Source organism: Hoplias malabaricus, chromosome 3 (assembly GCF_029633855.1).
Source record: "Hoplias malabaricus isolate fHopMal1 chromosome 3, fHopMal1.hap1, whole genome shotgun sequence".
Classification (NCBI taxonomy): domain Eukaryota; kingdom Metazoa; phylum Chordata; class Actinopteri; order Characiformes; family Erythrinidae; genus Hoplias; species Hoplias malabaricus.
In genome coordinates this window covers 41,414,281-41,432,760 of record NC_089802.1, presented here as the reverse complement: position 1 = coordinate 41,432,760, position 18,480 = coordinate 41,414,281, and the positions used below count along the sequence as shown (strand labels likewise).

The following is an 18,480-nucleotide window of genomic DNA, read 5'->3' as shown; positions in this document are numbered from 1 at the left end:
AAGATGTCAGCATGTAATAAGACAATAGTGCTAATCCTCTTACTGGAGACAGCACACAAACAAAGCTGAGGATTGCATTAGCCCAAACACTGGTGAAGAACAAACCTCCACACATCACAGGAAACAAAAACCTGATCAGGGTTCAGGGTCGTACATCTAGAGGGAGAAACCATTTCATCGCAAACATACCCTGCAATTTCCCAGGTCAGGACCTAGCGAGAATTGCATTTCTTGACTTATCTGAAATAAGCCCCAAAATTAGCAGGTCACACTGTGGTAGGAGGCTAAATATTTCCACGGATAATTAAGTTTCACCTCATGAATCGCAAGGAAAAAAGAAGCTGTAAACACATGCTTGCTCAAAGGCAGATACTCAGCAAGATATAGTGTGTAAGGAAAGGATAATATGGTGAGTGTTGAGGCAAAAATAATTACAACAGCCCAACAAGAAAACTATTTTGCTCCCTGCTGTTCTGAATTCGATTCCCTCGTTGTAGGACGACAAACGTTAAAGATTAAGGCGTGTGTGTAAAATATAAAAACTAACTGAAATAAAACTAGGCAATGCTCTCACCAAGACAGCTCCCAGCATGAAAGTAAACCAAGAATGTTGACTCCAGAAAACCTTCCCGACACGAGGCCAGAATGTTTCAACTCTTATACAGTGATAAGAACCAGCCAAGAGTTTATTACATATATTTAAGAACATTAATAACGTGAGACAGGTAATTACACCTGTGTAATGTGTGAACGTGACACCTGAGGCACCTAGATATGTTTTTTAGCCTGGTCTGAAAGATACAGGAGACGACTTGGGATCAGCCAGGCCACCTCGCAACCAAAACGAAGAACTGGGGGCAATGGTAGTTAAAGAAGAGTGCCGTCTCCTCCCTAAACTTCCATGATGGTGGTGTCTTAAGCAAGGCACCTACCCCCACAACGTCTCTAAGGGCACTGGGATGGCTGTGTCCACAAGTATTGCCATTGCACAGCTTGCAACAAAAGCCTGTTCATAATTTTAAATCTTTGCAAATGGCCTGTTGTTATTTACTCTAACTAGTTTATTCATTTTCTGCAATTGCTTCATCCAGTTTAGGGCTGTGTTCAGCGCAAGGCAGGTACACAACCTTGTCAGGGTGCCAGTTCATCACAGATTTTATTTAAAGCTGTATTACTAAAATAGGCAACCGAAATCCTTTCCATTACAAATGGCCAGTTTAATCTATTGAAGTGTAGAGCTGAACTTAATTCTGCCATAATATTTGATGAATATCAAATGGGTATTCACTGGGTTCACTGGGTACTGAATTAACCAGAACCAGCACTTGGTATGAAGCTGCTAAGATGACTGTGGCTTCACCACACTTTGTGGTAAAAGTTGGTTGTAGCCTGTTAGACCATTTCTGGTGAAAAACATGAATATCTCAATCTCAAAATTAAACATCAGATACCTAGCCAAAGAACTAATATCTGAGTGTTCTGGGCCAGCTCGATTAAAGAGCAAGTAGTGCTATTTAAAGTGAGATTATTCATTTTGTGCACATACGTTTGAATTCCAATTTTTAAAACCAGTTATTCAAAGTCATCCAGAGAAAACAGCCAAAATGGACGTACAGAAATGAGCATCAGGGATAATAATGTATCACCGCATCCATAATACAGTAAATGATCTCTGAACATCACACACTTGCAAGTCTAAAGAAGAAGTTCTCTTTTATGTGAATCAAGGGCTAATGAGAAGAAATAGTCCCTGAGATAATCTCCACTTAAGAAAGACGTCTGTGTAGATCTTTGAGGTGACGTACACACAGGGACTTGTCAGGAACAAAACCGTGGTGTGTGTAGACTTTCATTTACGTGATTTAACAGCGATCGCTGCACGTCACACACTACTGTGGTTTCGTCTGCGCACGGATCTGATAAAGACGCCTCCTCTTCTCTTTCTCCCTTCTACTGAGAGACTGAAGTGTTGTTGAGTGAGGGGGAGTAAAACAGAGAGAGAGAGAGAGAGAGAGAGAGAGAGAGAGAGAGAGAGAGAGAGCGCAAGAGAGAGAAAGCCCAGTGCTTCTTTACGCTGGGTAATGATGTGCTCCATTCTGCCTTCCCTCTGGGAGCCTCTCGGCTGAGTGAGCACATCCCCACACCGCCGTCCATCAAACGCAGTGTGCTGCCGCTCCCCCCACTCGCACAGCATGGTCCAACTCACTCGCTCACTCCCTCTTTTTCCTCTCCATTCTTCTTGTGCCTCTCCTCTTCCCATATCTTCTCCCCGGTGCCTCGTCATCTGCCTCGCTCTCAATGCTCCGATTCACGGGACGGGCTGGCAAGCGCGTTGTGGCTTCAACTCATTTGCGAGGTCTCGTAACCCTCCCTCTTCCCCTCCTCCACACACACACACACACACACACACACAGGTTCCTCTCTTCAAAACCCACACTCACACTCCCACCTGTACCGACTGCCAAAGTGAATGTTTTCCCACATGCTTAAGTGAACAAGGCACAAACTTCAAACTTTTTATAGCTACTGTCAAGCTCCGGCGCTTCAGAATGTGAAACTGAGGAGAGACTTTTGCAGCGGGACTGCAACCGCAGTGGATCACAGTTTTTAGGATTCCCTCTTTCTGAGCTTCATTATTCTTTCTGTTTAAGCCAAACACAAAAAGGCTGAAGGCATTAACACACAAACCAAACACAAGTCAGGCCAATACAACCTGCAAACAATTGTTTTGCAGGGGTTGAAACTCACTCGACTCATCGCTGTTGTCTCTGGCGCAGGATTGGTCAAGATAACATCGGGCAATGCATTCTTTCTGAAAATGTTGAATTAAATACATTTCTCTCTGTTACTGGATCCGTGTGACAGGTGTGGAGTTAGCATCCGCAACAGCAACTCTATCCAGGTTACACACGTGACTGTATCAACCAAACAAAACGCCTCAATTTAAGATAAATCCATCTTCAATAACCAGGGTCTGGAGTGAGGTAGGAACACACCCTGGACAGGGCACCAGAGCATCACACACACATCCAGTGGGCAATTCTGTTTCTCTAACACTAACTGACCTACCAACATGTGTTTTTTCGGATTGTGATAAACCAGAGCACTTGGAGGAAACCTATACTGACACAAAGATAACACACCAAACTACTCAGACACTGACCAGAGGCCAGGAGTGCACACAGGACCCTAGGATCCTGGAGCCGTGTGTCTGTGACAGCACCATTAGCACCACCTCATCGCACTTTATATTTAAATATTTTATAAAGATGTAGAATTAAAAGTTATCAGGCCTAGGTTTATAGCATTACACTTAGCTCTTTTCTCTTTCTCAGCACCAGCAAAGTGGTCATAGTTAAGGACAGTAACTATGTAGTGTGCAGTGTTATCATGAAAACATGTTTTTTTTTTCAAAATATTTGGTTGATATTTTTCCATCTTTTTCACTTGTATTGAAATCAATTTGTACTGGTCTGAACTTGTCTGTTATGAAAACCTCAATTTCTATCCGTTATTCTTATGTTGACCAGCTTTCCACTGACAAAGGCCAGTGATGACTCCAACTTGCAGACAGAGTCAAAGCAGTACCAGATTTTCAACACTTGGAAATTGATGGCCATTTTAAACCAATGAAGCTGTCAGCAGTAGACACTTTAACAGCGCGAGGACTCACTCGTCTGTACTCCATCTCTGCTCGGGCTGTTGTACACACATGCTCAAATTATCCTCAGATCTCATTAACAATCTTTAATCCCCTAATTAAAACATGAGGGCGGATTAGAAGATTATGCCAGATGTTTGATGCAGTCTGAGATAATGCTGGATAAACATTCTCTTAAAAATCGCTTATGTCGAGGAGAGAGCTCTGCTAACTTGAGCCTGACCAAAAAAAAAAAAAAGAATAAATAAATAATAAAAATAATAAATAAAAAGCGCTCTTATCCAGAGTGACTTACAACATTACACACATCATCAAGCTTTACCCAAGCAGAGAGCTGAACCCCATAAACTGAGGGATGTGGTGTCATCTGTCACACTACACTACACTAGCAGCCTTATCAGGTTGAGGTCTATTTTCTGGTCTCTAATAAGTCTCTGGTCAGAGATTTAGTTTTTTCTTTTTTAGGTTGCAGTAAATCTGTATTAGACACTCTTGTGCTGTGAGCATCTTGACCAATCAGAGCCATTCCAGAAAATCCTTCTCAGAGGGTTTTTGATGAGCCCAGCCATTCACTTACTCCAATAAACGTGGTCCAATTAAGGCAGGTCTGTCTTTAACCCCATCCCGGCTTCACTAATGCATTTTTAATACACTGCAAGGCACATCACAATTGCAGTGTGTAGCAATATAATCATAATACAGTACTCTGTCTATATCCTGCAGCCCTAGCGGCACACACGCCGCTTACGTAATTCCATTATCCTCCACAATTTGCGTTCCAGCGACAGTGATGAAAATCCCTGGATTATGAGCCTCTCCTCAATCATTTTAAAACAAACATGTGCAAGCACGCAGACACACATCCCATCTGTGCCTGCCACCTTATTGCTTGCATGAGCAGGTAGTGTTTAAACACTGTATTAGCCTATTCCATCCGGAACGAAGCACTTAAAACCTCAATTTCCCAGCAAATTATGAACGAATACTTCATTTCTACCGAGCAGGCGGCGTCAAATTCTTGCTCTATTATACACTTAATATTCCATCGGCCTGGCTGGGCTCTCAGCAGATCTGTCCCCTGCAAATTGCGATTTCAGCCTCATGTTTGACTGCACACTGTAGATTAACACATCACACCCTTCAAAGACTGATAGCATTCAAATGACTGGCTTGGAAAGCGGGTGTGTGTGTGTGTGTGGCAGCTCGAGAGGCTAAGAGACAGCCAACAGGTTCTGCACCATTGTAGTGGACTGAGCAGAGTGAACAGGTAGACATAAAAATCCAAACTATTCAATATTTAAATGTGTTACCTGTGAAAGAAACACTGAAAATATCCTCGTCTGGAACAAGGAGAGAGTAACCCGACAAGTCTGGGATTTGGTTGTACTTTCAGCGTAACCTTAGAAAGCCTACGTTTATACTTCAAAAACTCCCCTAGAGCACGAAGCAAACATAAAACATACAAATGTGCAGTCCAGCGCAGGCTGAGCAGCAGGGATCTACTGCGGAAGGAGAAGTAATGTATACCCTCACTGAACATCAAGGTAACACAAAGCTGGCCTGGCACTTCCCCCTCCGATCCTGCACATCAATCAACTTAAAGTCCTAATGGATGCTTCCTGAAACCTGTGAGGGACTGATACGCACATTGAGACACAGCCAGAATGAAAGACGATACAGAAACAAGGTGTCGCATTCTTCAGCCCCACTCTCAGGGCTTCGCTGCAGTATTAGAGCATGGCATTTCCAGGTCTGCTGAGGATGAAGCACAGGGAAAAGTCAGCACTGCCTGAATGGTGCATATCATGATACTTTCTGAATATTATTTATCATCCACATCTTATGTAATGTTACCTAAGTGTCTTGTGGTGAGCTGTTCTATTTCCTTCTCTTTATATTTCACAGTACTAAACTAAATCCACTTACACAGAAGGCAAAATTTCCATGAAGGAAACTAATAAGGGTGCTTTGCCACTGCATGGTACCTACACTACTCGACTCTACTCACTTTTTTGCTTGGTACCTAGTACCTGAAACGGGCTACATTTTTAGTACCTGCTCTCTTGTGGTTCCAGGTGAGCCAAATAGGAATTAAACCATGATGTGTAAACCTTGACAAGCTCAACAAATGCAAACAATCCAGCACACACTCTCCATCTGTAAAATCCATTTGTTTTTATCTGACTCAAAATGACAGCTTGTAAAATTACGCCCTGGTCTTTTAAAGAGGTTCAAACACTCCTTGGATTGGTGGCCAACAAACCAAACATACAAACGGGGGAAAAAAAAACCAACAGTGAGCTGGACAGTGCATCAAGGAATGAAAGGAAGGGGGAAAAAATACCTAAAAAACCTAAAAAAAGAAACTCTACAGATCTGTCTGAATTGATGCACAGAGCTGTGTTCAGTCCCAAACAACAAGATGACATGAATGCATGACAAGTAAACAACACAACATTACCACTGCTGTTGTTGTGGTTTCCAAAGCCTGCTGTTCCTGTTAGAGACAGGATTTTGTTACGTCGCCATCTACATTTTGAGGGGAGCTGTGGTAGTATAAAACAAATCAGCTACCAGGTACCAAAAAGCGAGTGGAGCAGAGTCCAGTAGTACAGGTAACATGCAGAGGAACATCACCATAAGTGTGCACATCATCTATATAGAGCATCCCACATTTTACCCCATGTACAGCATCCCAAAAACAACAATCAGATGTGTTTTACCTCATTCAGAAAAGTCTGTTCTGCCTTTGGCTTCAGAGTGATACTGAAGGTTTCTTGCCACCTAATCGCATGACCCTGGATAACCCCCATCAATGCTAACATAAGGTGACAGTCTCCATCGCCCAGAAGCCTGTGAAGGGAAGAGAGCTCCTCGAGCAACCCTCTTCAGTTCTTGTCAATAACTGCTACTGTCGTCTTCACGGAGGCACCCTTACCATTTGAAAGACTCTCATACCCGACCCCCCACCTCCAATACCTTATTATGCATTACCTTTATTCTTAGTATTCAATTAAAATGAGCATGTACATTATTTGCAGCTCCCTAGCGTGTCGTATTTCAGTTTGCGATCAGTTGTTCAAGCTCATTTAGGCTACAAGGAGTTGGTTAGGCGTTTCTGAAAGTGTTCACAGAGCCCAATTAACTTCCAACGCTGCCATTAACCGCTGTAATCATCTAAGGACGATACCATGGGACACCCGTGGCAATAGTTCAGACAGAATTTTTACTCAACCTCGCCGCTCTGAATTCGCAATCACTTTAAACGAGCGCAGACCTACCACCACTGAGAGATGCATAAAGCGACAATACACGAGCAGTCTCTTTAACCCTCTGAGCTCTTTGAACTCCCGACGCCAACAAAGGTGAAATAATTGGCAAATGAAATGTGTTATCACAGCACAAAAGCCCACTGAGAGAGTGAGACGGAGATAAAAGGCGAGGAGAGGGAGAGGATAAACCACTAACACTTGTAGGCTCGGACCATTTCACCGCTGTTCTCCCCGATGCTCCGCTGGAACACATCAAAACAGGGACGAGGTGACTAATTAGAGCTCATTAAAACAAGAGCCAGGCTTCTTACGTCGACAAACAATTGCGTCCATCAAAGGTTAACGGCGCAGATCAAACACAGACATCCTACGTTTCCAACTCCCAGAGTGACGACAGTGCCGCAGACTAAAGAAGGTGGAAGGTTGGTGGTTTGTCTGCGGTGAGGCCTTGTGAACCACGTGGCATCGCTTCCTGTCATTACCATAAATCCTACTCATCTGCTTACTGCAAATCGCTCGTACACTTTGCGTTTCCTTTTCGTTCAGCTCAGGAAGGAATAAATTATCGTTATTGACAGTTACACTGCTGGACAACATCTGCATCTCCCCCCTGCCCCCACGTCAACACACACACACACACACACACATATATATATATATATATATATTTTCCCCCAAAATGTCAGCACTGCAGAGCGTGAAACCACAGATGAAAAGGTTACAGCTTTGGGGATTCCTGTGCTTAGCGATACATTACTCAGAGCTGTACACACCACATCAGTCAGCTGATGAGAAGCGTTGGCGGGTTCACACCATAAACACAGCGCAGACAGAGTCCACTCCGTTTGTTTGGTTCATAAGAAGAGAGCGATGACTGTTTCAGGCAAAACAAAACACTCATCCTACGATCAATTCGCTCCTAATAACAGCACGGTTTACAGAAAAAAAACAGCTTTCTGACAGCACTTTCACTTAACTATCAAAGAGTTTCTCAAATTGACAAAACACTTTTACGCTTTCACACAAAAATTCCCAAACGCCAGAGTCAAAATGTCAGTACTTCAGACTACTGTTAGCAACAAACAGACAGGTTACAAACTTACAAAATCAGTTACATACATCTCATTTATTTATGTCTATCTAGAAACTACAACAATCCTAATAACCAAATGACCTTATAACCTCCATTCCAAAATCTATCAGACTAGACAGACCTAACAGAGCAGTATCCAGCCAGACATGAATATGTATCAGTCCCACGGTCATTTCTCACATTATTCTCAGCAGGAAGAGGCAATAGTAGGACATAATAGCGTACACCTGACAAGCTGAATAAGTCAAAACATGCTGATTACGTCCCAAAGACTGCTGGGAAAAGGCCCATTTGAATGCATAATTTAGGCACATTGAGTGATACCACACAGCCTTATGTCCGAGTTTGATTTGTGGATTTTCAAGCATCAATGTGCAAACGGTGGTCCTCACCTCTGAAAAGCTGCATTTCCAAATGAGGTCATTTCAGTCTCCATTCAAGATCAAGACCTAGATCCCAACACAGTGGAGTCAAACACTGGGATTCCTCCAAGAGCTTTACAGATATCCAAAAGAAAGGAGGCTATTCACAGTGTAATTAGACAAGAGAGTCTGGGATAGTCCAATCAATACAACAGTGAACAACTGAGCTCCACCATAAACACATTTAGTGCCGTTCTGCTGACTCTAAAAACAGCCTAAAGACAAACACCTGACAAAAAGAATGGGCTGAAAGTACAAAGCTGATGCTAAGGCCCAACACACACAGCATACACATGTTCAGTGATATCACACCAGGCAGTGATACTGAAGTCAGATTTTTTTTAGAACCAGCGTCAGCATTCAGAGTCAGCCCTCTCACTTTAAAAGGTCTAATGACAAATGGTCAACAAACAGAGCGTGCCCAAAGCAGACCCAAAAAAGCATAAGAGCTCAAAGTACACATACATACAGTGATCTCAGACACCACCAGCACAGTAGTGAGCTCAGCATCAAAGCGCTTCGAAAGGAGGCAATTCAAAGTGCTCAGGCTCACTTTTCATACAACACCTCAACACAAAAGCTCTGAATCAGCCCGAGCATGGGTTAAAACGAGCTGTCAACTGGAAACAATGACTTTCAGACTTACACGCTCTGCATAAACACAGCCAAAATCAACAAGTAATACACCAAATGACTGTAAACGTAAGGGAACAAAGGACATTGGTAGGTTAAACATGCCGTAACTTTACCTTGTGGATGTGCCCTTCCGTACGTCACAGATGCTGCATTTAAAAGCTTCCGCGCTGTTTCTGAACGTGCACACGCTACAGTCCCAATATCCATCATCCACCGAGGGTTTGGCTTGTCTTTTTGGCCTTGAGGAAAAGAAGATTATTTCAGACGTGTTAAAACAATTATTCATTCCAAAAGGAAAAGATACACTTGTAGCTTTTGTTGGAAGTTAACGGAAACATGTTTCATTCCAAATACTGGAGCATTTCTTTTGATTCATTCATTAAATGTAAGTCATAAAATGAAAAATAACTAAACAGATTATAATCCAACAGACGATCAATGACATTTGGACATGAATATTGCTTATAGTGTGAAGGTGTAGTTTATTAATATATTGTATTAAACTTGACAGTGAGTGTTTGCTATCTATAGAAACTCATAGGAAAAATCATTTTTAGATGACATAGGACAAGCACATGTTTTATATAAGAGGCCATACGTACGCTGTCCTGACGAAATGAACCAGCATCTACGACCCTATCCTACACAGATCCTTACAGTAAACAGCTGATTTTATTAAGTCCTATTTAATGTATTTGGTTTGTCTAAAATGTGGATGTCCAAATTGTAAGTATCCATTTCTTCTACTAACCATCTTTGTAAAGAGAATTTGTTGAGATAATAATATGCAGATGTTTCTATGTTAGTCTATGTTATATATGTTTTTTATCTGACAATGGACTTAAATAGGAATAAAAGCTTTATATTTTGAAACTGTCCTCTCTGTCCTGGCAGCAGACCGTGCTCATGGTCAGAAACATAATATGGGAGAGAAACACATTACATGAAATACATTAGGCCAAAAAAATGCCTCAAATATATGTTTATATACAAAGAATTCAGGTCGACTTAACGTTGTGCTGTCACCCAACACAAGCCGATGTGACCAGCCTGTGTTCTCAACAGCCACAGAGAGAGAGAGACAGAAAGGGAGAGAGGTATGATGGTTTAAATAGATATCAATCAAAAGCAACAAACAATATCGAAATAAACAACAGCTTCCACGGCGTCGAACAAATATCCGACAGACTTATCACATCAACTCGGCATTAACACAGACATAACACTCACAAACGTCCGATTATAAATGTACTGGGAGTCTTTCCTCAAAAAAGGAGTCGATTCTTCAGTTTCACGATTCTAAAAGTTCGAGAACCGAGAGTCGACTCCCTAAGCTTTAGACTCGATTCCAGGAAAGGTAGATACTCTGCTGTCACTGTCTAGACAGCCTGAAAAATAATATTACGGCCTTTTGCAGCACAGATTTCAATAGAGGCTTTTAGAATTGAGATTTTACTCTATGCAGAGTGGAATATAATGTTGGTATAATTAATACCTGGTGTGCAATCAAACCAGTGTTAAAGCTCATCAAGAGGAGCATCAGGTACAGGTAGTTTAGTTGGCCTAAAGGTAATTTAGAGAGGGTAAACACCTGAGCAAAACTAAGGTTACATTTAACTGCAAAAGGCCAAAAATTCTTTCCTATTTTTGCTGGAGATTCTTCTACACGGTCTTGTATGAATGTGTTGGCGCCACAATAAAATGCTCTAAAAAGTGATCACTTTAAACAAATAGTCCTGGCTTATTTGGTAAAAGGGGGAAACAGAGAGGTTAAGGCAAATAGTGTAGCCGACGTTTTCCTTCTAATATGTTCATGCAAAATTCAACAAACAAAACTGCATCAAGGTGTTGATATATATATATATATATATATAACCTTTCCTGTTGGTATATCTTATATTTTTCTTTCAGCAAACATAAAAAAGATTCACGTTTTTCACTCAGAGAATCAACAAAATTAGTAATTGTTGCCTATTTTTTGGCGCACACACCGTCTTCGCCTTTATTGTAGAATCCAGATTATCTATTCTGAATCGACTCTCTCGAAGCACGCACCACTTTGTAAAGGGACCCATTCCGAGTCGACTCGCGAATTTGCAGAATCGAATAGAGAGCGACTCAGCGAGCTAAGGCTAACCGAGGCGAGCTAGCTTAGCGATGGCGTTGAATAGAGCGACGAAAAACGGCCGTTAAAACTCGGAGCGGGGCGGTGAGCGACGGCGGGCGGAGGGAAGAATAAACGTTGATATAAGGCAGAAAGCCAGGCGTTTCCCCCCGCAAACCTGCCCCCTCTTTGTCTGTGAGAGACCAGCAGCAAAGTCGCCATGGCTGCAGCGCTGGAGGCTGCGAAAAAAGGGCAGAAACACGGAGGAAAAAAACCAACACGGCGAGAAAATGAACATGACGCCTGGAAAACGACCTCGCTCGGTCGGAGCGTGAAAGCAAAACAAAACCACTGCGAGTCTTACCTGGTCGGGCTCTTTTTGTCGCCCATGGTGGACAGAAATGAAGCGCCGCGTCCCTCGGAAAGACAGAAGGTGAAGAGAAAAAGCACAGAGAGTAAATTGACGGTAATTGCGAGGAAAGATCCGGACGGTGTAGAACCACAGAACCGCAGTCGGAGCTCGCCTCGCCTCGCGGTGACGGACTGAGTCGAAGCCGAAGCTGAAGCAGCGCAGAGCAGCCGCACAACCGCGTGACTCCGCGGCGCCCAATCACCAGCCCCGAGCTTTAAAAGTCTCCACACAGCTCGGAAAAAAACACACGTACACACACACGCACACACACATCCTCCACTCCACTCTCTACTCTCCTCTACATTAAAACCTGCTCATTTACACCTCCAGGAGTAGGTTTCACTCATCCTACATACCCAACTACGGCCTGGCACAATAAACACGAGAGAGAGAAAAAAAGATCCATAGGAATTTCTATAGGATTCCTACACTCTTAAAAGGCTTCTTCAGTGAAGGCAATTGTCCTATTCAGAAACATGAGTTCTATACAAAACCATGTGCATGGTCAATGGGGTACTTCAGGATTGGGGAGACTGTTGTATAGTGTTCTACACCTATCACCTTCTTACAAATGGTTCTCTGTTGTAACAAGCAGGTCACTGTAACAGAAGATCATCCTTTTCGTAAAAGCTATATAGAACCATTTTGAAAATGGTGCAATATCAAACAATATACAACACATACGCTTTAACCCAGAAGAACCTGGTCACCACGCAAATGGTTCTGCGGGACTCATGGATCAGACCAGATGGACTGGCTTGAACTCCCCTCACCGATGAGCCTCGAGCTCCCTCGAACTGGTCGCTGGTTCACTATTTGTCTTTTCTTGGAACCATGTTGGGCAGGGACTAACCCAATGTAATCTTCAAGAACGCACTGTTCGCTGCCTGCCTGAAAAAAGGCATCATTGTAATGAGATGTTATTCATGTCGCCTGTCAGTGGTTTTAATCTTGTGATCAGTGTTTAAGATGTAAAGCGGTTTGTACACATCGCATGGTGAGGACATGTTATAACTCACACTTTCCTGATAATACACCGGTCATACAGACAGATGAAGTCAAATTAATCCCTCATTGAATCAAGTTATGAAAACACAGCACAGACAGTAAAGGGGTGGCAGAGTTGTGTCGTCAGACTCAAGGAAGTGCTCACATAAGGGCACGACCTTCTAATGAAATTACATCAGATTCAATTACATCTTACATTTCATACATCCACTCCCAAGGTCAGTAGTGAGTCTATACGAGGTTAAACGGCAGTTAAAAGCAGTGTCTGTCTGGAACCAAGTACAGACTGTGGCTCAGGGATGAGCTCCTGGTAAAACTGGCCTTGTCACGTTGTGTTATGGCCTCATGCAAATGTAAGGTCAGTTTGGCTGCACTGAAAATAATAGTCACTTTGTTTATCACAAAATGGCAGGTCTAGCCTGGAAAAACATCGGGCGACCACGAGAAACAAGCACAGAGGAACCAAGACTCATAAGGAGAAACTCTCTTAGAGCGTGGGACAGAAACTCAAAGAGGAACAAGGACTGAAAAGGAGGAACTCTAGGACACGAGAAAGAAACACAAGAGGAACTCAAATGGTAAAACTGCACATGGGCATAGACAAAGAGGAGCTGAGTTTCTAAAGAGAAATTCTACCAAAACACAAAGAATATCCACAAAAAGGAACCACGACTCTAAAGGAGGTGCAGTCAAGGAGCATGAGAAAAACACAGAGGAACTAAGACTCAAACGGACAAACTCCTGACTAAAGAGAGGAACTGAGACTCAAAAAGAGAACATCTGCAAGAGCATGAAGAAAATCCACAAAGAGGAACCAAGACTCTAAAGGAGAAGCCCCTATGAGGTAAAAAAAAGACTCTAAATAAGGAACTCTTAGACATTATTTTTGAGGAACCGACAAGCAACAGGTGCAATTCTCAGAAAGCAGGGGAAGAGAACACAGAAGGGAACCAAAACTCAAAAGGTCTCAAAGAGCACAGAAAAGCAACATCAAAAGCTACTAAAGTTCAAAAGAAGGTTAACTCAAGGAGCATGAGAAAGAAACACAGAGGAACTAAGACTCAAACGGAAAAACTGCTGATTAAAGAGAGGAACTGAGACTCAAAAAGAACATCTACAAGAGCATGAAGAATATCTACAAAGGGGAACCAAGACTCAAAAGGTCTCAAAGAGCACAAAACAAACTTCAAAAGGAGGTACTCTCAAGGAGCATTAGAAAGCAACACCGATGGGGACTGAGACTTAAAAGAAACAATCCCCATGAGCATGGAGAAGAACCAAGACCTCGAAAGGAGACACACCTCATGAACTTGAAGAAGAATGACAGATAGGAACCGACGCTCAAAAGAAAAATAAAACACCAAGACGAACAAATAATTGCACGGATGACACATAACACAAGAACAAGGAGGGGAACCAAGACTTAAGAAAAAAAGAGACTCCATTGGAGCATGAAGAAGAAACTACAAAGACGAACCAAAACACAAAGGAGAAACTCCTCGAGAACCCTCAGAACAGAAACTTAGTTTCAAACGGAAAAAACTTTTAAAGCATGAGCAAGAATCGCACAGGGGAACCAAGATTCAAAAGGAGATCTCATCCTCACAGGCTTCACCATAAGCTGGAGGCATAATACAGGTAGTACAAGTTTTTCAAGTAGAAGTAAACACATGTACTTGGGTCATACAAGGAAAGATGAAGGAGATAAGTCTATGACTACTGTTCAAAGTATCTGAAACACTTTGCCATGAGCAGATATCCTCAGCTGCTTTTTCCACTTTCTCCAGACCTGGTAAATGGACCTGGTCCAGCGTATCATGCTCTAAATACTGCAGCAAGGTGTGTCTTTAACACACCTTTAACTGGAAAGGTAGATCCTCGAGGTGGAGACTGTGCTGTTCATTTCCATCTCTGGGAAATTTTCACATAGCGTTCCTAATACATTCTTGGGTTGAAGGCACCCTGCATACTTTTGGCCTGAGCTATGTTTCAAAACTGACTGCTCAGTGCTGCCACATGCTTTACATTTTCATAATCTCCCCCTTTTCCACAAGAGAACACAGTTCTGGGTCTTATAGTAAAAATGCTACAAGGATCAAACACCACAGCAACGTTTTCCCCTGTCTATCACCTGTTGCTTTAAATGACAATGAGCTGCTTGCTGTTTCCTCCAACACAAGCATACAGCAGTGAGGAGCGAGGAGCAGCAGCTCTGGTTTTCAGCTTTTTTCGGACAGTTTTTATTCTTGTTTTAGAGTTTCACAGTTTTTACTCAGTGCTCTTGTTTCTCAGCACTCGTGGTGTCAGTTTTGCTCCGTTTGTGCTCTCACATAAACATGGGTCCAGAGCTGTGATTGGACAGACTCAGACGAGGGGGCGGGACAATTCTAAAGGCACTTGGCATCCGAACGGCTCCTTTTTCTGCAATATTTTCAGATTTAGGAAGCCCATAGCATACCAGAATACTGACCAAGTGCTTTTGTTTCACAGTGTGTGGGTTGGTAGACTGAACAGAGTGAGAATTGTTGGGTTACAGTGTTCTTTTCAGTTTGTCCCATATGTTCTGCCTGATTACTAGGAAAACATAAGAGACTTCAAAATCTGTATGATATGGAAGCCTGTTTCCGCCACTTAAAATAATACAAAAAAGGCAGCAGTTTTTATTTTCATTAAAATGCAATTTGCTATCTCAATATATTGATTTATTATCTAAAACAATGAGATAGTATCTCAACATATTGACTTAGTATCTTTAAATAATGAGATAGTATCTTGAAATATTGAGATAGCAACTTGCATATTAATGAAACATAAAAATGGGTTCCTTCTTGTTAATTATTTTATTTGGCAGAAACAGGTTTCCATAATATGCCTCATATATAAGCCTTTAATTAGTGCTGTAACCAGCATTAACGTTCATTAAGGCTTATTCCAACACACTTCAATTGCCATAACACTAACTGAGGTGAAAAGACAGCTTTGACAGCTGAGGAAGTAGCCTTTATAAATGTCAACATAGAATGATGTCAGTTGTCATTAAAAGCTTACGAATGTGTCATATAGCTTTATAGATTTTGAATCTTTAACTAGTACTGACTAACTAAAATGAACACAGTAGCCCAGCAGTTCTCACCCAGTTCACATACAGAGGCTTATAATGTTGGATTTTATGCTCCTAGAAACACACACATTAATTCAGATGGCAGCACCCCGCACACTGAGCTCATGCTTATGAAAATATAGCTGTGAGCACTTTGGTGTAAAGCTGTCGATCTTCGTGTGAGAGCTTCTTTGGATGACTCTGCTCTCTCTGCGGCACATATCTCGGTTTGGAGAGAGATGAACGGGACTCTGAATTGAAGCAGGTGTGATGGAGGGTGTGCGGCTGAAGATGAGCACCCTCATGGTGAATGTTAGGTTTTTACAGTGCACTTGTAGATTCTCTGTGTTGCAGGACAGCGTAAGGGCAAAAACGAGAGAGAGGCCCCTGACGGCAAGAGACAAGGGCCACTCATCAGGGGACATGAAGCGTGAAGCATCATCCTCATTAGCCTCTCACCAGGGCCCCAGCCCCTTTGTGCTCACCTTTTCTACCAGACCAAAGGATGCTCCTCTGGGCCTTTGTCACTCAAATCTCCCCCTTCTCTGTATTGTGCAGCTCAGTGTTAAAGAGGGTGTATATATTAGGAGTGCAAATAACTTTTTAAGCTCTAATTTGGCATTCTGTGGTAGTAGAAAAAATGACAAGCTTTCATTACATTCAACAAAAATTACCCTAAAAGTTCAGTAGTTTGAAAATGGCGAGTGAGAACTGAGTTCCATCAGAAAAAAAAGTGCTACAAAAGCATGTGCATCGATTTTTTCTGTTTTTGAGGATAATGTATTCAAAAGTATGTGTGAGTTTTGATTTAAATGATTGCAACATGGTCATTTTCATGTTAGCTTTCGTGAACGTAATGAATTAACACTTAATTTATAGAATTTTTAAAAAATATATACAATGATTTCAATTTTCATATAATGCAGGTGTTACCATAACAGGTCAAATGACTGGGAGAATGAATATGGGATTCAACAATTATACATTACACAAAAATGCTTTAAATAAATAAACAAATCTGAGCCTACAGACTGTAAAGAAATCTGATTCTGTAAATCCCCCTTCAATGAACCATTTCTAAACAAATCACTCTGAACTCAGCCGTGCACATCCCAGTAACTGGATCCTGCAGCCACTTTCAAAAAAAATTTCCCTTCAGAGTGGAAAAGACACAACAGCAATGCTCTCATGTCCTAGAAAGAACTGATCTAGGTGGCAGAACCTGGCCTGAGAATATTCCACTCCAGTAGCTTTGAAGTTACAGTAAACATCACCCAGTTGATGTGAGTAGTGGTAAAGTACCTGCAGCTAGATTTCTGCCACCAGTTTCTCTGTGGTATAGCTTTTCAAACAAAGTGAAATGCGTAGGAACGGGGCAAATTAGAAATGATGACTCAAACGATTCCAGCAATCAGAAACCAAGAGATGAGCACAAAGGAGAAATCGAGATCAAGGTTTTTTTCGTCTTTCACATTAAAGTCAGTAACTGTCTGCGCTTCTCGGCTTTTGCTTCATCACCAGCCTCGGTGTGGCTTCAGCCTGTTGGGCTTCTCACTGTGCTGAGAGACTGGCAGAAAGGAAACAGTCTTAGTTGTTTAATTTAACTTGATTTGTATAGCGTGTTCTACAATAGACTTTCCACAATGCAGCTCTGCAGAAATCCAGGTCCAGACCCTTAGTGAACAAGCCAAGGTCAACAGTGGCAGGAAAAAGCTCCTCAAAAACAGGGCTAAACCTCACAGTGTGTCCTCCTCTGAGTGACAACATGAAAATGGACTGTATTGCTAAAATATTTAGAAGTGAGAAGAAGTGAGGTGTCAGTGGCCTGGGGCCAGGAGCCTGGGGCCTACAGTTTTCTCATATTTTCAATTCATTTTTAATGGCTGTGTTCACCATGTTCTTCTCAACCCATGACATGAGGAGAGGCATTAACAATTTTTTTTGGAGAGCTATACCCTCCTAAATACAATAAGTAAAATGGTAATAAAGGTGAAGTTTAGTGGTTATTTTTTCCCCATGCAGAATTTCTGACAAACAAACCAGTCCACAACCCAGTGGTTAGGAACCTCTGCCTTAAATGAGCTGAATATAATCACTTCTGGGGAATTTAAAAGTGAAAAATGGCAAAACGTATTTACTGACATTAGATTTATATTACACCACTTAAAGGTGAGGTCTGTGATTGTGGGGAAACACTGTTCTCTCTGGTTTATTTATGTTCAGAAGCTCCACATATTTTCAGGTGGAACAGTATATTTGAGGGGACAAACAACTTGTGTTTGTACATGGCTGAAGTTCAACTTGTCTGTAAGTTTTTATTCACTGTTTGAATTACCACAGAAACTCATTTGTAACGGGAGTTGTTTAGTTTTGTAGCCCTTTTGCTAATGCAATTCAGTAATCCTGAGTTTAGAGACATTTCCACTTTAAGTGATCTGAAATGGCAAAAAAATATGTCAGTATTATCAGTATTGGAGGAACGTTTGGAAAAACATCTCCACTGCCTAAAAAACTCCAGATGCCTCTACCATAAGCAGAGAGAGAAAGCCTAGCACACGAAACAGAGACCATTTCTTTTTTACTGGGGTTTCATAAACACATTAGACCAGTTTCAAGTGCAAACCGACTGAGAGCAGCAAATGGTGAGGAAACATCTTCAGAATATTAAAAAAGTGTTTCGGGGTCGAGGTGAACAGTGAGCGGCTTATTATCATTTAAAGGAACAGATGCTGGAAGTGGCCATTCTGAACAGGGCTGTTTAGATGGGGGAGA

General features: G+C 41.9%; 1 protein-coding gene across 1 annotated transcript in view; it reads right to left on the bottom strand.

Annotated features, from left to right (window-relative positions):
• rybpb (RING1 and YY1 binding protein b) overlaps positions 1-11,759 on the bottom strand; it is a 32,694-nt gene extending 20,935 nt beyond the window's left edge. The window contains exons 1-2 of the mRNA XM_066662846.1: positions 11,553-11,759; positions 9,198-9,323 (exon numbers count right to left, since the gene is read on the bottom strand). Of these exons, the coding sequence (XP_066518943.1) occupies positions 9,198-9,323; positions 11,553-11,578 (152 nt within the window). The 5' untranslated portion in view covers positions 11,579-11,759. The remainder of the gene's footprint in view (positions 1-9,197; positions 9,324-11,552) is intronic.
• Between the last annotated feature and the right edge of the window lie 6,721 nt (positions 11,760-18,480).